Source organism: Cupressus sempervirens, chromosome 8 (assembly GCF_028749045.1).
Source record: "Cupressus sempervirens isolate cs-2001-9-10 chromosome 8, ASM2874904v1, whole genome shotgun sequence".
NCBI classification, from domain to species: domain Eukaryota; kingdom Viridiplantae; phylum Streptophyta; class Pinopsida; order Cupressales; family Cupressaceae; genus Cupressus; species Cupressus sempervirens.
This window is the reverse complement of record NC_143125.1, coordinates 233,112,269-233,133,862: the sequence shown is the minus strand read 5'-3', so window position 1 is coordinate 233,133,862 and position 21,594 is coordinate 233,112,269. Positions and strand designations below refer to the sequence as shown.

The window sequence follows — 21,594 nt, the reverse complement described above, 5'->3', positions numbered from 1 at the left end:
ATGGAGAGGTTTCGGAGGAGGAGACAGGGCGTAAGGCTAGGAGGAGATCTGGTAGGCTTCCACAATCTTAGGCTAGGTGCAAACAGAAATTCATCAGAGTCCCAGTTGAGGAGGTTGAGGAAGATAGTTCAAAAAATAATAATGAAGGGAGGGAGGAGGAAGATATTTCCAACTCCAAGAAGGAGGATGGCAAGGATGAGGGGGAGAAAAGTTTTAACTCGGGGGACAACTCGGTGGATAATGCCTAGACCCAGGTGTTTGATGGTAATGCTGTGAATATGGAGATCACCCATGTGACTGCTAGCTTCTCCCTTAAACCAATTACCTTTTGTGAAGAGAGTAGCAGAATGGACACCTCCCCCATAACTATTTCCTCCCCCGTTAAAGATAATTATAAGGTTTCCTCTAACCTAAGGGTTTTGCAGGAGGATTTCCAGGAGCAAAATGCTAAGGTGGAAGCTGTAAAGGTGGAAGCAAAGAGTAAAGAAGGGATTGAGAGGCTGCAGGAACGATATACCAAACTGGAAAGGAGAGTTAAAACTTTGGAGGAAGGGTTTTTTACCTTCTCCAAATTCGGCCTCAAAGTTACACATGTTGCTGCCACCATCCTCCAGTTGCTGGCATAGGAAAAGGAGGACACAAGTATGGACATGGAAGACCACAAGTTGCTCTTCAAGTTCCTTGTGGATGACTGGGCACGAATCCTACTGGATGCGAAGGGGAAGGGGAAAAAAGAAAATTAAGTTGTTTAAGTTTATTGGGATCCTTGGATCCAAGACTTTTTATGTTTTACTGTTGGCTAAGGTTTTGCTGGTTTACAGTTGTTATTAGGACTCAGGTTGGCCGATGTTGCCAATTTTGGTTATGATAAACTTTCGTAGTTTTCTAGTTTTCTCTGGTTGGTGTTAGATTAGTTGTTCTATTTCATTGTTGGTTCTTGCAGACTACTGGTTCTTGATGTTTAGTTAGTCTTTTGTCTACTGGTGGTTTTGCTGGTAATGCACTGGTTACCAGCGTTTTGCTTGTATGGGCCGACCCCCTTGTTTTGGTCACTTTTAATTTCAAAAACATGATTACATACCGTATTTTATTTTTGGAACACTTAAATGACAATATTAATTTTATAAAAAATAAATAACAATTCTAAATAATATATAAATACATTTAGAGTTTTATACAAAATCTATAAATATTAAATAATATAATGCTAAAACATATATTTAATATAAGCATATAAAATAATTTCAAGAAATTATTTTATATGGTTAAACAAATCAAAAGAAAGTAATGAAATACTCAAGAAATTTCAAACATGTATCGTCTATGGTTAAATAATATTCAAATTGTTTAATTATTTGAATAATTTCAAATTATTCTTGTCCATAGTTAAATATTTAAATCTTTAGTTAAATCAATTGCAAAACACTAGTTACAAAATGACTTGAAAAGGTGTTGCCATTAGCAAATATGCCTCGGAATGAGACTTGCCATAGTTCTCGCACCACCTTCCAAATGCTATGTAAAGTTATTCAATTGACAAAAAGAGATGAGGATTTGAAAGACACCAGATTTTCCTTGGGATTTCCATCGAAAACCTAAATTTCTCTGTGTGGATGGTCATATTTCCCCTATTCACATCTACCCTTCTTCTCGACCGTAAGCCTCAAATCTCAAGGCTCTAAATTTACAAATATTTAATACTAGACACTGTCAATTTCCTCATTAACCCACCATGATCATCAAAGTAGAAAAGATAAGCACTACAATATGTAAGTACTTTCGAAGATGATCAATAATTTTGTTGTTCTATAAGGCTTAATCATTAAGGACATTTGTAGTCATATATATGTCAAAGATGACAGTGCAAAAAAAAAAAAGAATGTGACAAAAAAGACCAAAAGTAGTGAATGTAGCCTATCTAACCAAAATATGAACAAATAAATGTGATGACTGCAAAATCAAATAGTGTGTGGGGTTTCAATTGTCTTGCTTGTCCCTTCTACTTTGTGAACTGTTGATTTGAAAGATCAAGTTGGCCTTTTCAAACTTAGTGTGAATGACTTCACATGGAAATAGGTAGATAATTATTTCTTTAGAATTTAATTATTATATGCTCATAAACATATTTTGAAAATTTATATACCATAAGATAAGATAATATTATTAATGTCCAACAAAAGACCACAATGAGGGTCTATGGAACTGGAAGGTTACATCAAGAAAATAGCAGACAAACGGAGCACCAAACGGTGACCACAAAAGAACAAGTACAACAAAAGAAGAAGAAGAAGAATAAAGCAAGAGACAACACATAAAAGATTAAGTATTCGTCCTCACAGGGAAAAAAATCCAACAGTGACTGACAGTGTGGTTACCAAAGGCCCTGTGATGAAGCTAAGTGCAACGAGAGGAGTGTCACTAGCGAAGAGGTCCCCTGCAGGGTCTCATAGATCTGGAATGGCCCGTATTAGGGAAACTGTACTAACGCTTCACACCCTGAACTAAAGTTAAGGGCGAGAAGAAGGTTGTAATAAGTTGTGTCTAGGCTTGACTCCTGGGAAATGAAAGATGCAAAGTATGATCATGAAGTTGTAAGGACTCGCAGAGATATAGTGTAATGCAATGCTAATTGATGTACCTAAAAAAATCTGAGAGGGATCTACAATCTCTAAACAAATAGTTAAATCTCCCTCTAATCTCGTAGTATATGGGACATATGAAAAGAAAATGAGTCTCAAATTTTGCCTCAACTAAGGTACATAGTGTGCACACCCGATCCTCTCTAGCAATATGGTGATCGACCTAGATCTGGAGTCTGTGTGAGCCCACCCTAAAGGAGCCAAGGGAGATACACAGGGCATGTGTCCAATATTTGTGTAAGTACTTAGGGCGAACAATAATCCCATCTCGAATATCTAAGAAGTGCTCGGCGTAGAAAGCCATCCTCAGACGTAGTCCCCCTGGAGGATCCACCCAAGTCCGTATGATATACTACCTGTAGATGTCAAGTCTGACATGCCTGTTCAACTCCTACCGAGAGGGGAGTAGATGAAAAGTAGCGTCTAATGAGAACTAGTATGGAGGGAGATGGTCAATGTCAATCCCAACTGAACTCAGCAGGATAGTAGCCTGAGCATACCAACAACAAGCTCTAGTAGTTGGATCGGAGTCAACAATAGAAATTGAGGAGTAGTAGGCTAAGTAAGGGTATCTGTGTTGGCCTTCCACCAAGTCTACGAAACCACGAAGACGGTGGAGAAACTAGATCAGGTCAAAAATGGTTGGAAGCCTGAATGGGTGAGCTCCAACCTCAGCCAAAATAATACTATGGGGGGTAGATCTGTGACATCTGATAATCCAACAGAGGAGCAGAGTTTGGGTATGCTCGATCATGGCCCAATCCGAGTCTAAAAGGGAAGGACCCCAAACCACTGCATCATAGAACACTGTGGGTCTTACTAAGGAATCCAAGAGGGATAGCTTAGATGATGTGTCCTGAAAGTGGTGTTTGAAGCACTGTCTCTCGAGCATGGCAAGGGAACCCAACCCTTTACTGATCCGAGCCTAAATGGCTAATCTCAAGCTGAAATGAGATCCGAAAAACTTAACCCCAAGGTATGTGTAAGATGATGTAATCTCAACTTCTCGACCCTGGAAGTGAAAATAGAGATGTGAGGTCTTCAAACCATTGAAGACCATAACACGAGTCTTCTCAAAGTTTACGACCAACTATCTCAAGTCATAAAAAGATGCAAGTCTATCCAAAATCCTCTAAAAACCCTCAGGAGAAGAAGCAAGAAGAACCACATCATCAACAAAGAGAAGGATGGAGATCAATACCTAGTGTAGATGACAACCATCACTTGGAAGCGAGGAGTCACTAAGAAAAGCCTCAAGCTCATCAATGTAGATCCCGAACAAGGTGGGCGGGAGAGGGCAGCCCTGCATCACCCCAATGGTGCTCTGGATAGGGTCGGAGAGGCCCTCTGTGGTCCTGAGTCTACCAATCACTGTCTCATATAACCTCATGATAGCCGTCAATAAGATCTCAGAAATAGCAATATCTCTCAATCTCTGAAAAAGGGTCACTCTAGGGATGGAATCAAAAGCCTTATGAAAATCTACAAAACAACAATAGAGTTTCTTCGAGTGGTGTCAAGCCTCCTCAATAATAGCCCTTAGTGTAAAGATATGATCCATGGTCTGGTAGTTTGCCCTGAATCCTGCTTGACCCTTAGCCCTGCAATTCCTCCTGTCGAGCTCACTAGATAAAATAGTATTCAATGTTGTAGCATAAAGCTTGGCAAATGTATGCCCAATCATGATGGTCCTATAGTTTCCGAGATCAGAGGTCAACCCAGACTTATGGATTGGGTGAATACCGTGTCTCGACCAAGAGTCCGGAAAACCAAAGCAAACCACTCCTTCAAAGAGTGTAGAGAGATAAGGGTCCAGGATCGTAGTGCCGAGACTGAAGAGCTCAGCCTGAAAACCCTCCTCATCAGCCGCCCTACTGCATCTCATAACTCTGATGGCCTTGTAAATGTTGGAGGTGGAGAATAAGTGACAATAGGGGAGTGAGCTAGGAAGGGGAGCAAGCTGACCTGAGATACCATACAATGTGGAGACATGAGAGGTAAGGAGGCAAGGTCGAGGGTGGACTGGGGTTGGCTACGTCAGGGGAACATGATGCACCAAAACAACTCGAGATACTAAATAAGTGTTTCACGGAGGGATCTACCTTGTGAAGCAATAAATAATCGTTTCTTATGGCGAAGACAGTGTTTGTAGGAGAGTTGTAAATTAGTGAAAGCAGGGGAATGAGTATCAAAATCCAAGTGTAAGGAGTGGTGGAAGGTTTTACAGGCCTCATCAAACCACTGGTTCATAGGACAAGTATTCCATCAAACAGATCTGGGAGTGCTGGAAATATTGCGGTGAGTGATAGAGAGGAGAGTCAACTCCCAAATCGCAATAGCTAGTGAGTGAAACATGTTGGACACCTGACTATGATCCTTGAAGCTAGCGGGGTGGAGAAATCTTCTCAAATGGAAAATGAAGAGGTCTTGATCACTATCCTCAAAACCGAAATGAGTAAGGGGGTAGTTATGGGTTCTTGATCACTATCCTTAAAATAGAAGGTATTGCTAGATATGGGTGACATTAATCGTGTAAGAATCTCATTTTTATGTGTATTCATGTTCTTTGTAATGGGTTGGACACTTCTAGACATTAGAGGTTAAATTATTTAATGTTTAAGATACTATTTTAGAATCATAAATGATAAGTACTTTGCTAAGGTGTACAATTTATGCTATTTAACATTCATTTTAGGGTATGTTCATTCATCCATGCATTATATAACTTTTTTATACACTTAATAAATAAAAATTTAAATATAAGCCTTTTCTTAGTTTAATAATGATTTTGCCAAATAAAAACTTTTATCCAAACAATTTCCTCAACAACTTTATATAGTGAAATAAACAATTAAGCACATGAACATCATTTTGCCACAAAGTATAGCATCTTCCCATAAAATATATTCATTCTGCCGCAAGGTATGGACTGGCTTCAATCCTCTTCAATAACCGTTTACATTAGAAACCTTAAACCTTCATCGCTGCACAAAAATACATCATCTCCAATTATTTATATCTGAATGTGTATTATCATTGTTGTATTTTAGAATTTCAAATTTTATCGTTGTTGACTCACATCCTTGACGACATCTTTAGAAATGATCAAACTTTGTTTCAATATTGAAGGGCACTTATCCTATCCAATCTGTCGTTTAATTAACCGTACCTTAGATGTATCGTCCTTTAGGTATCGATTTAATATTGTCTTTGAATCATACTCTGTGTATATATCTGCTGACTTATGTTAGAGTTCTCCATGTTGATATTGTTACTTGTATAAATACATCCTCTGCTTGTTTAGGTATATCTATCAAAAAAAGTGCCCTTTGCTGTGTTAGTGAATATTTTCTTGTTCTCAGTCCAATTAACTCATGATAAATTGCTCCATCACACATAATTTATCTTGCCACATCAAAACTCTTACTCCAATATAACACTGGTCAACCTGCTACTTTCATAGTATTAGTTTATGTGCACTCACAAGTATCTTGCATTCAAAATATTACTACAACCCGACTTGCCATTTACTCATGCTGTGGTCAGTTACGTATTTTCACCTGTGCTGGTCAAATATCATTATATTTAAGTGAAGAATCAAATCAAACACTTATGTCCATAAAACAATAACTATACATTATTGTGATGTGGTCTTATGCTGGCAATTTGTTGACTATTAGTTTCACTTCCTTATTATCTACAATTGCTGGCTGACTTTCAAACTTCATAATATATTGTAACTATACTCACTATTTGTTGAATAGATATCCAATCACTTGCTTATTTAATATCTCTCTTCCATTTTGCAATTTATGTGTTTGAGTTAAAGGAATAATTATACTTTCTATATTGATCTAAGATTCATTCAAATGTGGCTTTATGTTTTCGTCCATTTGACATTGATATCTTTTGACATCAATGACAATAGTTCCACCAAATAATTGAGGGCCCTTAATTGTGAGTGTTCATGTTTAATTATTTCCCCTCATTTATGTCGTCTTGTGTACATATGCCCCATTTTGTAATGGGTGGCCATTGGAATTTATCTTAATTATAAACCTTGACTTCGCTTATATTCCTAGAATCCCAATATACTGATGGAGTCCTGGTTTAAATTTGAGTCTGAATTACCAATACAATATACTAAGTGAAGAGTTGAGAAAAGAGTGTTATTTTTCGTTTTATATTTCTTGTTTAATTGTGTTATAGTCATTTGAATTTCATTTCTAGATTGAAGTAGATTCTTTCTATTTCATTTCTAAATTCTCGTTGCTTAAATTATGACTTAAATTTTTGTTGTTTTTAAAAAAGGGCATCATTTGTTGAAAGACAATGTCAAAATGAGCTATTGAAATGATGAAAGAAGTCACAATATTAATGAGATGAAATTGGAAACTCCTTATCATAATAGTGAAGAAAATGAACCTAAGCATGACGATGGGAGCAATGAGGGGGTCGAGCAAATGAAATCTCAGTCCGCAGTATAATTGGAAACCTGGTCCACCATCTACTGATTGCCTCCACACTTTGGACAAAGTGGACTAGGAGTAAATATGATCCTAAATTGCCTTTAAACAATTTGCAACAAGGATAGGTGCCTCAACATAAATAGGCAATGGCACAAGGAAGTGGAAATGCAACATAAGTGGTACAAAATGACTTGGTAGAATCATTAAAGTGAATGCACACTTCCTCTTTTGGATAGAAAAGAAGTGTGGTAGCATGTGAGTTTTTGAAGCTCATTAAAAATTTGCATTATAAAATTAAATGGAACAAGCTTTAGGGTATTCTAGATGACTTGGAAACTTCCTGCTACCTTATCTGGTAGGCAACATATTCAATGTATTCAACAATCACATGAGCAACAATTATAGGGGAAAACACATATTCATACTCCCCGATCAAAATCGAGAACATCATTGACATAGGCAACCTTGAGACCACCTTCCACTTTTAGTGCTATGGTTGAAGCAAAATCGAGCAAGAGGAAATAAAAGGTGACAACTGAAAGTAACCACATAGAAGATTTATTTAATGTGCGCTTGAAATAGGAAATAAAGAAATCCAAATTGGCAAATTCTTTTTTCGAATGGCATACCACTTCATGTAGGTCGATCTCTTTATTATGAGGAGATAATGTTGATGGTTGGAAAGGGGGGAGGATGGTCATTTGAGCACAAATTGAGGATCACAATCTTGGATAATGAGTATGCCAAAATTGGTAAAACGATGGAGATCACGAGGGAAGTTTAGGAGGATTCAAGATACAAAATTATCATGGATGGTTGAATGGACATTATGAATTGTCCACTCATCAATATCATAGTTACTCGCTCAGATGATCCATTCTTTCTTAGGGTGATTGACTCGTTAGGGCATAAAAATGATGTTGATTTTCAGTTTGACATCCTTCGAGCAATAATAGGGGCGATTGGACCGCAAAATGTGGTCCAAGTGGTGACTAATACAATGCATATATGTAAAGTTGCAGGGAGCCTTATTGGGGCAATAAATAGACATATTTGGCAAAATCCATGTTGTGTGCATGTCATGAACAATACACTCAAGGACATGGGGAGGATTGGCTAGATTAAGGGAGTGATTAGTGGTGCTAGAGATGTGTAGATGTATATTTGCATCAACCACACTTCACATGCTCTCTTTAAGAGCTTCACAAGGAGTTTTGAAATCAGTTGAGACTAGATATGCGTCCTACTTCATTCTTTTGGAGTAAATGATTGAGTTGCAAGAGCCACTACAACTCATGTTTACAAAATGAGTGGAATAGGTTGGGTGGGCCCAAGAAAGAGTCGGGAGGAGGGTGAAGGAGATAGTGAAGAATGATGGATTTTGGTTTGATGCAAAAAACACCTCTCTATCATCACTCTCATTTTTCAAGTCATCACGTGTATGGGAATTTGTCTAGCCTTAGAGAGGTGTACAAGTGCATTGATTTTATGCTTGGCTAGATGAGGGGGGTTGTGCAAGACAAGCCCTAATTTAGCATTCTATAAATGAGCGCATTCAACCTACTATTCAACACAAATGGGACAATCTAAACACTCCCCTACACATGGTTGCATGTGCATTGAATCTGAAGTGGCATATGTCTAGGCCTGATAGAGTTACACTTATTCAAGATAAAGAGATGATTTATATCGTGCTACTTATTTTAATCATCTTTATGTCTTATACATCTTGATTCTTGAATCTTTTCATAACTAGCATCTTCTACTTGCCAATAATTTGAATTTTTTTCTTTTATAGGTGAAGGAAGGGTTCTTCAAATGCATTGATAGGATGGATGACTGAGATTGTTGGGAAGGTTTGCACTGAGTGGACCAAATTTGTTACTCTTAGGGGTTATAGAACTATGATAAAGGCGAACCTAAAAACTAAGGCACGAGAGGATTCAATTTTACTTGTCATGGATCGAAATCAATGACTACCACACTAGCCATTTGTTTGTTGTCTAAGGTATCTAGTGCCTCAACTTTAGAAGCTATTTATTATGTATTCAAGAAATCTTTTAGCTTTTAAAATGTTAACTATAAAAAAAATTAAAAGAACTTAAGAGTTTTCAACTTTACACAAACTCGTCATTTGATTGTTATCTCAAGTATCGAGTTCTTCATCTTGTAAGAGGAACTAGTCTACTTATAGTTTCACGTACTCTCTTAAGAGGAACATGCTTACCTCTCATAGAGAAGAGAAGCTAGTGGTTGTACATAGATTCTTGTGTATCATTGATCACAGAACACGTGTACAAGGAGAGCCTCACAACATGATGGAATGTAGAGCCGAAGGATCCATCACGGATTGATGGTGATGAGGATACTTCAGATGCAAGGTTGGTTGGTGTTCCTTTTGCATCTCTTGACCTTGGAGAGTCTGATAGCTCTGATTATGATGTGTTTGTTGACCTCCCAAAGGATGATTAGAGGCCTCCTTCACTAATTTTGGGCCTCGGCATTTTCATTTTGTACTTTGTACTTGTTTTGATATTTGAACATTGAATATCATATCATGTTGCTCAATGCAATCATCTTTATGATGAGATACTCGTACTTTTTATATATACATGACTATTATTATTTAATATTTTTTATAATAGAAGATCGAACTCTTCCATTTGCTGATTCAAGTATTTAAAATTTTAATCTTTAGTATTCAATGTTCAATGTTCCACTTTCATAATCAATGTTTAAGTATTTAAATTTTAGTATTTTACATCTTAATGTCTTATATTGTTATACATCTTTTTCATTACGAGCATTCTAAGTACCATATGTACAGTATATGGTATATACAGCTCCATCCCCTACCGTTGTCCCCAAATTGAGGGCCCTCTGTCCCCCCCCTGCCCCAAGGTGGTGCAACTATGGTACAAAGCCAAATTCGAGGTTATAGACTACTCCCAAAGAAACAAAGTTTATTTCAGTGAAGATTTCTCTCTTGTTGCTAAATTAGCTTCTAATGGATTTCTAATATATATTGTTGACTACTTTCTTCCATGCGGATTTAGAGGAGGATATTTATGTGACAGCTTGACGTGAAAAAAATATCACTTATTTAAAGATTAAAATGGTCTTTATATTATTTGAAACAATCACCAAGGATGGACTTAAATTGAGCTGATTCAGTTGTACAAAAAAAAAGACTATTTTTGTGGGTGGACAAATTCCACAACTTGATCAAGTCATTGTTTTCCATCTTAAAGCTATAAATATGTCTGTACACAAGGAGACCCTAATTAATATGTAAAACAAAACAACAGTATAACAGTTTTTTTTGAAGAAATATGTCTCATATTATGTCAACACACAAGAAATTACAATAGAAGGGCAATATGGGGCACAATGAAACTCTCTCCTATAAGTGCCAGAAAGATGAGCATCTGGTCTTGGGTCCCAAAAAATAACCATAGCATTTATAGAAATTGCTTTTAAAGAATGGAATTACACTGGAACCAAAGTTATTATAGAGAAAAATCAAAATAGAACATAAGCATTATCTTACTTACCCTAAAACAGAAAGAAAATGTAAAACACAGCTGATTTGCAACAGCCCTTAGTATTTAGGGTCTCACGTAAACAATAATCTCTACAGTCAAGATCTAGATAAAAACACAACAAATGACAATTGCTGCATGGAAAGCAAAAGCTGTTTCTTATTTGGTATACACAGTGTACATACATTAATCTATGCATTGTTAGCACATTAAGTGTGATACCCATTCTATGGCTATCGGGTATTACCTTGGCTCAAGGAACAAAACTAGGAAGAGTTCAACTTCAAATTAAAAGGTAATGTAGTTCAGATCAGAAACTACCAATACAATTTCTTCTTGTTACAAGGAAAACATTCCATGAAAGAAGCTTTTATCTCCATTTACTAAATCACAACTGAGGGAGCACTCCTATCATCCTCGGTTCTTTTTTTCCTCACAAACAGCTTGTCAATGTCTTCTGTTACTACATTGCTCCTGCAGATAGGCAAACTTTCACATTAATAAGTACAGACATGAATCTTCCAACATGGATAAGTTTCAATTTCAAAATCATACAAAACAACAATTGATATTCATCTTATCTATTTATCAACAAAAGTGATAAGCATATTGGATACTATATCTCAATCACTCCAATGGCTGATAAAGAAAATATTTCTTTGGCTCTCAGAAAACCATATTGGATACAAGCATTCATCACAGAATAATAAAAACTATATCCAATTATGTCTACAAACTACTACTAAAATCTTTGTGTATGAGTTCACGATAAACACAAACCCACTGAACAGGGCAAATCCAAACAGAAATAATTAGAATTTACATTAAAATTTAAAAACTTATTTTCCCTGACAAACGAGTTAGATTTTAGAGCCATGATATATTCATATTGCAAACTTTTCATTGAATTTCCCAAAGGTAAAAACTAGGAGAAATCTTTTTGCGCCACCATTTGGTACTTCCACATACTTGAGCATGAAAAAAGTCCATTAAGACCTATGAGTCCTTAAATGTATTCTCCAGTAGAATTGAAAATCAAATCAAGGCTACAGGATTGATTTATCAACAGCTACAAAAAGCAAATAGGTTCACATCCATTAAAACCACTACTAAAAGATAAATCATTGTCACAAAAGGACATAAAGATGAGCACCTGCTTTGTGAAACATTCATCTTTATGTCTGTAGCAAAATGCATAGAAATAGGGAATTGTAGTAAGAAATATACATGGTTTCACATATGGGTCAGCTCATACTCCTGGATCCATATAGAATATTTTGTGAATAGGCAGCAGATCTCACAGGCAAATTAGTGTCTTCATGGTCTATTTTACTGTCAAATCACATACAATATTAAAGCTTGTATTTTCTTCGACAGCGTGTCTTTTCAACATCTTTTCAACCTTCATATCATTCAAAACTTCAAAGTGATTCATTTTCTTTTCAAATCTCAGGCTGTGGGATTTCTTCTAGATGGCAAAGAGTCCTTGTGTTCACTGTTGTCGGTTTCTCTTCACAAGTGATCTTTCCATTTTAGAAGAGCACACTAGTACAAATGGCCTTGCTTATTATATTACCTTAGTAGACCATTCTCTAGCACCCATTTGAAGGACACAAACATGGCTACTGCATTTCTAGACTGTACTATTATTAATTTGCCTCCTCATGTTTCTTAAGACAAGTTATTATTATTAATTGGCCTCTGTATGCTTAGGACTTCCATATTTTAATTAAAATGGAGTTTATTTCATACAGGCAGGGATGCTAAGAAATGGTATGACTTATAGACATTATTCACATATCAAATATTACGTATGCTACATTTATCGTGATATCATATTTTATCAATTGAATTTATTGAATAATTTAATGACTTGTGGTAAGTTAATCTTCCGATGTCTTGAATTTGGGATAAAAATTTATTGTATTATATATAGGATACCATGACGACATCTAGTTTATGTACAGATCATGGGATCCATGCTAAGACTATCTATAGGATTGAATGGGGGTGCATGTCTCCATTTGAATAATGGAGACCAGGGCAAATAGATAGACAAAACTTTTACTGCATTTCATCCTCATCCTAAAATCATAAAATATGGAAGTATGTTGAGAGAGAGACATGGAGGCCACGCAGACATCAACACCAATTTAAAATAAATTTTGCTCTCCGGGGCATGGAAAAGAAAGAGAACTAATACATTTGTTCATTCAAATAGACAGAGCAGATGTGAGAGTTTTATGGGGGCATAAGGCACCACTTTATTAGCAGCTACTACAGAGGAAAGTAATGGACCAGTTTGGAAAATTAAATGAAGAAAAGGCGGCCTGTGGCCCACCCCTCTACTGGTCCCAGCTATTCAGTATCGTACTTGTAATGCAAACTCTGCATTCTTGTATTGGAAATTTTACAAGTTGAACATATAAATTTTGATTCAAGGCCTTGCTGGATGTGGGAGCCGTCTCAAACAATGGATCATTCTTTGAGTAAATATTGTGGTGTTTTAATGTACTAAACTTCTTTTGAACTTACACTGATAAAACTAGTAATGGTTGGAGAAAGTGGAGTTGGTTTAAATTTAATGTCAACTTGTATCAGGATAAAGAAAAGGTGAAAATATCTTATAATCCTTACTTCTTGAATTACTCAACATTCCTAAGTTCAAACATAGTTACACAGCTAATTTGGTTCAGGTATGCTCAAGGTTCTGGTTTTCTGATACAGATTTTATTTCAAAGATTCATTAAGGCTGCTTCAGCCGCACTATATGTACAGTTGCATATATATATACTCATAATTTGCCAAATATATATATAATTGAAAACACAGCTGTTAGCGATAAAGATGATAATTCCATTCAGCATATTTAAACTCATTGCATTATCTGTTTTGAGTCACATGATTTGCTTTTAATAGCCTCCTCTCTGGTTAGGCAAAACAACTCAAATCAAATTGTTTGTGAATTCTGTGATTACAGGCACAATATCGAAAGTCAAGATAGGGCCGGTAGGGCCTCTGTCATTTGTCAAGTCCATCATTCACCATATTTTATTGTAGTCATAACCTATGTCACAAGGTTCGCCGAATTTCTGGCTTGAAGTTCGAAATTCAGTGAACATCTTAAAGCGGTAGAAAATTCGTCAAAAATGCGTATCAAATTCGCATGGCAGTCGGGTAGTTTTTTCATCAAATATTTTTCTGAAGCGTTTCCTTAGGTTTTTCAATCTGCTTGTTCAGTCACTGAAACTAGCAACTAGGGCAAAAAAAAAATTGCAGCGATTGTTCTTTTTTCAAGACGTTTTCCCTTCTGCGTTGTGAAAGGAGCGAGTTCAAGCATCAAATTCATCAACCCGTTGGTAACGTTTCACACAAAATTGACCGTCACTTCATCCCACACAGTAGCATCGATTATGTTCAAGTCTTCTTTAAGAGATTTAATCGAAGTCTATAAAAACTAAGTAATTTTAAGTTTTACGATAGTGAATTAAAAATCAATAAAAAACTCAGTAATTTTAAGTTTAACAATAGTGAATTAAAAATCAAATATTATTAATTTTTAGTTTTACGATAATGAATTAAGAGTATATAAAATTTAAAAATATAAATATTTTATTAGTTTTGTTTGACTCATAAAATTTATGAATATTTTTAAGTTTATTACAAATCATTTAAATTAAATAAATTATTTATAAAGTTTTAAGAGTTATGAATTGTGGTTCTTTATATAGAATGATTTTTTATGGTTTATATTTTATAAATGTTAATCTATTTTGATATTTTTATAGATATATTATTTATATTTTTAAAATATTAAATTTATATAAGGCAAATTTAATGTCGAATTTTTTTCGAATTTTTGTCCTCGTCAAACTTCATCCGAATTTTATAGTTGACAAACTCGAACTCAAACTCGAACCTTGTGACTTAGGTCATAACTCACACCCAATATTTTCTTTCCTCTCACACACAAATTCCATCAGCTTTGATTCTCTCAAATGTTGTTTACATTTTGCCCTTTGATTTCTGAGCCGGAAACTATTCAACACCCTGCCAGTCTCGTATCCAGTCCAAAGATATTTATTTGGAATACATTGTTTCAATGGTTCAGCTGGTGGTCACTCAAGTATAAAAAATGCATCCTTAAAAATCTTTGGCATGCAGGTTTGGGAGTTATGATGTCCACGCTGTTAGATTTGTAAAGCTTCATTTACAGTCCAGTTGGGGAGGATTTTCGGCATATTATTAATAGTTGCAAGACTGCAACCCATCTTACCAAATCCAAGCTGAAAATCAACAGCTGCAGATAAATGTCACAGGGTTAGATCAGCAGGAGGATGGATGGCCAATGGGATGAACGATTAGAATCTCTGATATATTAATAATTGTGTAAACTAGCCATAAAGTGAATTGCACAGGACCCATGGATTCGCCCAGAGCACTGCCTAGATGACCCAGGTACCCCTCGTACCCAAGGTCCTCTGAGATGGACCCATGGTGGATTCTCAGGGACCCTGGACCTGGACCTGAAACTGTTCTGGCAGGTTATGTGGACCGCAAGAGGTGAACCTAGTAACATTGTTATTAGATTGTGAAAGCCTGAAAGGTTTGGGATCTAGACTTACTCAAGTAATCGAGGTTCCTTAGAAATGGTTTCACGCATATGATGGTAGCAGAAAGCATAACTATCATGTGCAACATACTTTGGAGGCCCAGGATCATATGACTCAGCTTGACACAATACACTCAGTAGAATTAGGTTACTTCACCCATAGGAATTTGTCTGACAAGATTCATCATTCTTAAGACATTTAATCTCTTAAAATGGCTGTTTACCAAGCCAAATAAACACAAACATACTCTAAAGAAATACACCCTTTGGTTGCCATCTGATGCACAAATATCTATGGCACAGTAAAAAATTCCCACTTCTCTCATGCATGAAAATAATGGAGCTGCTATTGGATTTTTTCCTCTCTTTGCACCCATTTATCTTTAACTTTAGTTTAGCCATGTGATAGAGAATTAGGGTTGCTCGCGATGGTTTATTCCCCTCTTATGTTGAACAAACATCAAAGCATAGAATGGACTTCCCCATGATGAAAAAATAAAGGAGAAGAAACAATGTTTTATGTCTTTTCAAAAAAAGCTATGGAAATTGGTGTTGATAACCAAGCTAAATGTTTGCCAACGTAAGAAAATGCCCACAATAAGAGGAAAGACAGCAATATGTAAGGAATACAGAAAGGAGGATCTGAGAGAGGCAAACATAAAGCTGTGATTTCTTTTTGAAGCTCAAATACTCTGATAAGTTCCTTTTACCAAAGTACAATTGTGAACATCTATTGACTATACCACAAATTAAATAATGGAAACAATGAAATGGTATTTTGAACCATAGTTTGACTGCTTGGGTATTGCGGTATCAAGAAAGATTCAATCCCCTGTTCCAACAAAATTAAATGACCATGTTTTGGATTTATTTACATTATATATAAGGTTTCTGATTGGGCATCCATTTGAAATGTGAAATACCAATATTCTTGTCTTTGGGATACCTCAATTATGAGGACAATATTCCAACCATATATAGTTAGTGTAGCACTGCAGTTTTGATACTCCAAATTGTCTTTATTTTAGTGTCCATTTGTATAATATGTTTGAAGAACCATTAAGCCCTCTTTCCTAGCCTGGTTTCTAAGCCAAGATGCCAAGTTCTAGTTTTGTCTTTTTTTACCAAGGTCTTTTTTCGCCCATTTGTATAGTATGTTTGAAGAACCATTTAGCCCTCTTTCCTAACCTGGTTTCTATTCCAGATGTCAAGTTCTTGTTTAATGTTGTTTTGCCTGTTTATATTCTTGTTATGATTTTTTGTGTCCAATATGACCATTTTGTAATGTTTCCCATTTGTTTCTTGGGCATTAGCGTAGTCGCACAAACATCTGTGTAGGCATGCTAGTATCCAACAACAGTATTAGCTTTTGTTTGGCATCCAAAATCCATATCTTGTTGACTTCCATTTTGTTCATAATACCCTAACGTTACAAATTTCCAACAATATTTTTCCAATTCCTTCATCAAATATAGTCTCATTATTAATTTGAAATTTAAATTGGGATTCTTCCTCAATGCTTTGAAACTGGTTTTTGGCTTGTAGCCTTCTTCTGTGATGATTCCTTTTTAACTCTTTGACCTAAAATCCAAATTTTAGGCATAAGTTAGGGAATCATCCAATATTTAACAACATATAACCATCATTATTATTAAGGTGTTGAGGAGATGAGTGTTAATCTAATGGACATAATCATTTGGAAGATTTCTTCATATAGGGCATAGGAATCTTTCTCTCTCCTTATTACGATCATCATAAGATGGAAGACTTACAGTGCCAAAGGGCGCGTAAAATAGACTACAAGCGGTTCCCTAGAGGATATCCGTCATGTGCCCGAAATTACTCCGCCTCTCCCTCCACAAACTCCCTACCTGAAGATATCATAATGTGGATGAGAAATAGACCCTTATGTACTATAATTAGAATATGTTCCTAATGTCATCATGATCCTTATGAATGTATCTTTATATATATATTGTACATGTATCTACTTAATTCAATGTTTATTCCTCTATGTAAGAAACTAATATTAATTGCTTTTTATTTAATTTCATTAGTTACCTTTATTTAACTTTATCTATTCCCTTAAATATTGAATTAGATGGATATATATATCTTAATGGGCAATAGTTATACACTATACCTTAAATGTATATGGGCGACGTTCTCTAATGTACTAGTGCAGGGACGGTGGGTACTTGGCTGTACCGTTGGCGCAGTGACAATGGTATATGACTGTACCTCAGGCGCAGATCTTTATGCAATCCAAAAGACTCACTTTTACTTCATTTCTTGTTTTTTCCAGAACTTTATTTTTATCCTTCGAAATTTACCCTAACCCTAATAAATATCGCTTGATCTGGCTGGAACAGTCGTGAGTGAAGAAAAGTGTCCCAATATATGTTTTATCATTGTTTTTAATAAATGTTATGTTGCTTAGTTATGTACATTAATTGGATTCTTGTTCATGATGTGATTCTGGCTGCAGGTGAGAGTGAGCGTATTTGAAACGTATTTCTCTCATTTCAAGTGAGAAGTTGCATTGGGCGGAGGGTTTCAAATAGAGAGGCTACTTCTCAGCTTAGCAAAGAACAATCAACCTATGAAATCATGCAGTCAAGAAGAGATCAGCAATAAGCAGAGATTGGCCCGCATCAGCTATAACAACTTGGCGGGATGATAAAAATCTAAATTTTCTGTTAACCATTAATGCTCGATCAATATATCTCATCTTCTACACAAAAACGTTTGTACAACGTGATCAATCTCATGCTTTATCTATCCGTGACTAAAAAGGAAGAAGATGAATGAAGACACATATGACTCTGCCCAAGGGATTCACATCTCTATAAAAATATTAAAATTCGATATTTTGTTTACTGTTGATCCTGTGGTTAACTTCAATTTCAATGTTTAGAAAATTAATTGACTCTCTCCTTCGTGACTTATTTCTATAATTATAATTTTAGTAGAAAGTACTCTAACAACAAATAATTAATAAATAATTGGAATTGAATTATTGATTGATATATAAACAAATGCTCTCACGACATTCATTTGGCGTTTAAGAAACACTGGGAATCTTATCTAAGAATATGTTGATATGTTTATGTTATCAAACAAATGTCATGTAGTGGCATCTTATAGTCTTTATGTGATGGTAAGGATATTTGTAATATAATTTATAAGAGTGATAGTATATTTAATTGACAATAGTGTTATCACAATAATGTATTTAAGATATTAACTCAAATAATAAAACAAATATCAGCATATGTTTTTTTATAAAGAAATAATACATTAGTCATGGCTCATGACAGTCCACCCTTCCTCAATTTGCTTGTCCTCAAGCAATGTTGAGTGAAAAATGACTTCCTCTCCTACCCAAGTAGCATCTTCTGTGGGTAGATTTTTCCACTTCACTAAGTATTCAGGAATAGTCTTGTTCCTCAGTTTCTTGTCACACCTATCAAGAATAACCTCAGGTTCCAAGATGAGTTTCCCTTCATTGTCTAGTGGCGGCAAATCAACACAAGGGCTTATATGTTTCCCAAGGACTTTCTTTAGTCTAGATACATGAAAGATACTGTGAATCCTGCTGTTCTCGGGTAATTCTATCTTGTAGGCTACTTCACCTACCCTTCTTAAGATCTGATATGGTCCATAGAAACGTGGCTTTAGTTTCTCTGCTCCACTGGCCTTAAGTGAAGATTGTTTGTAGGGCTGTAGTCTTAAGAATACCAAATCTCCAACTTCAAACGTCCTTTCGACTCACTTCCGATCAGCATAGATCTTTTGTTGGTTTTGAGCATGGTGAAGATTATCTTTTAGAGTTTTCATAATATCAATGTTTTGTTGGATGAAATCCTTGGCTCCTAGTACCTTTCTTTCTTGAATGATCAAATCTCCGAATGTGGTGGCCTCATACCCATATAATGCTTTAAACGGACTCATCACAATAGACATGTAATGGGTATTGTTATAGCAGTATTCTCCTAAGTATAACCATTTAGTCCATGCATTTTGCTGCCCTGTCACATAGTTTTTGAGATATCCTTCTATCCATTTATTAACAATTTTGGTTTGTTCGTCCATCTGGGGGTGGTAACTGGTGCTGGGAGTCAACTCAGTTCCTGCTAACCGGAAAAGTTCTTTTCAAAATAGGCTGAGAAACTTGCTATCTCTGTCACTAATAATATTCTTTGGTAACCCGTGTAGCCTAAAAATTTCTTTGAAAAATATCTCTGCTATCTGTGGTGCCTTATAATGTATGGATATTGGAAAGAAATGTGCATATTTGGTCAACCTATCCACCACTACAAAGATGGAATCTCTTTTTCGCACTTTTGGTAACCCTGTAATGAAATCCATGGAAACGCTTTCCCACTTTTGATTTGGAATGGGTAATGGTTGTAATAAACCAGCTGGGTGGTTCTATTCGGACTTTTCTTCTGGCATGTGATACATTCTTGGACATACTTCATAATGTCCTTCTAGCCTTTCCAAGAGTACCTCTCCCTTATTTTCTTGTAAGTCTTGTAGAACCCTATGTGTCCAGATAGAGGGTTGTCATAGTATTCTTTCATAATTTTTCCTTTAACCTTGGAGTTTGCCGCAAGCAGTATCCTTCCCCTGTATAGAATGAGTTCTTCAATTATTTTGAATTCATCATTGGGTATATTTCCCTCCATGATCTCATTAGTTCTTAGGTACTTAGCATATTCTGCAACAATATCATTTTTCCAATCGCTTGTGATACTAGTAAGAGTGTTCAAATGGCCTTGCCGAGATAAAGCATCTGCTATCACATTATTGGTTCCTTTGACGTACTCAATATCAAAATTATAGGCTTGGATCTTGCTTACCCATTTTTGTTGACGATCGTTAAGGTCTTTTTGATTCATAAAGAACCTTAAGCTGTTATGGTCCATCTTAATATTGAACCTTCCACATACTAGGTATTGTCTAAATTTTGCCAATGCGTGCATAATAGCCAACATTTCCTTATCATAGATTGAGTAGTGCCTTTCTATCTTTGAAAGTTTTAGGCCCTTGAAAGCAATAGGGTGTTTGTTTTGCATGAGTACTGCCCCAATTCCTTCACTTGAACCATCACACTGTAATTCAAAAGGTAGTGCAAAATTTGGAATAGCTAAAACTGGGCAAGAGCTCATTTTTTCCTTTAACTCTTCAAAAGCTTCCTATGCTGCCCCATTCCATCCAAAAATTCCTTTTTTTGTTAAGTCTATCAAAGGGGATGCTATCTTGGAAAAATTCTTCACAAATTGTCTGTAGTAGCTGCATAAGTCCAAAAATCCCCTAAGTTGAGTTAGGGTCTTGGGTTTTGGCCATTCCCTTATTGCTTTAACTTTTTCTCTATCCATGCGCGCACCCTGAGCACTGATTTTATGACCCAGGTAGAGAATTTCTTCTAACCCAAATTCACACTTTGATGCTTTTGCAAATAAGGATTTAGATTCTAATATGTTTAGGACTTCTTCAATGTGTTGGAGGTGCTCCGACCATGACTTACTATAGATAAGAAGGTCGTCAAAGAATATAAGTAGAAATTTCCTGAGTTGTTTCCGAAAGATATGATTCATGCATGATTGGAAAGTGGTCGGGGCATTAGTGAGGCCAAAAGGTAGAACTAGAAATTCAAAATGTCCATAATGACATCTAAATGTCGTCTTGGGAACAGCCTCCCTCATTCTGATTTGGTGGTGTCCTGATCGCAAATCAATCTTAGAAAAATACATTGCTCCATGAAGTTCGTCTATGAGTTCATCCACCCTAGGAATGGGATAGCAATTTTTAATAGTTCTCTTATTTAGTGCTCGATAATCTATACACATCCTCATTGTCCCATCCTTCTTTTTCACAAGTACCATCGATGATGCAAAAGGATTTGAGCTAGGTTGAATATGTCCCATTGCTAGGAGTTCTTAAATGGCTTTTTCAATTTCATCTTTATATTTTTGAGGATGTCGATAAGGGGTGGTAATCGCTGGTGGAATTTCTTCAAACACCCTTTGATGCTTCTTAATAATGGGCTCAATATCTATATGAATGGCTGATACTTGTGGAGTAGATTTGTTTAATACTAAACATTGTGCAACCCACTCTCCTTGACCATGCCGTAATATTCTTTCTATTCTTTTACATGAGACTAGTTTCACAGAACTATCAGGTATTCCTTCCAATGTTATTTCTTCCCCTTCGTGCTCAAAATGGATCTTCATGTTTGGAAGGTCAAACTTAAAACATCCCAAAGAAAATATCCATAGAGCCCCCAAAATTATATCTGAATCTAGTGGAACCACATGCAAGTC

The 21,594-nt window shown here is 35.9% G+C and overlaps 1 protein-coding gene across 2 annotated transcripts in view; it reads right to left on the bottom strand.

Moving 5' to 3' along the window:
* Window positions 1–10,785: 10,785 nt before the first annotated feature.
* Window positions 10,786–21,594, bottom strand: part of LOC149542344 (uncharacterized) — a 47,471-nt gene continuing 36,662 nt past the window's right edge. For both annotated transcript variants that reach the window (XM_089797313.1, XM_089797315.1), the window contains exon 3: window positions 10,786–11,124. In XM_089797313.1, the coding sequence (XP_089653439.1) occupies window positions 11,034–11,124 (91 nt within the window). In that variant the 3' untranslated portion in view covers window positions 10,786–11,033. The remainder of the gene's footprint in view (window positions 11,125–21,594) is intronic.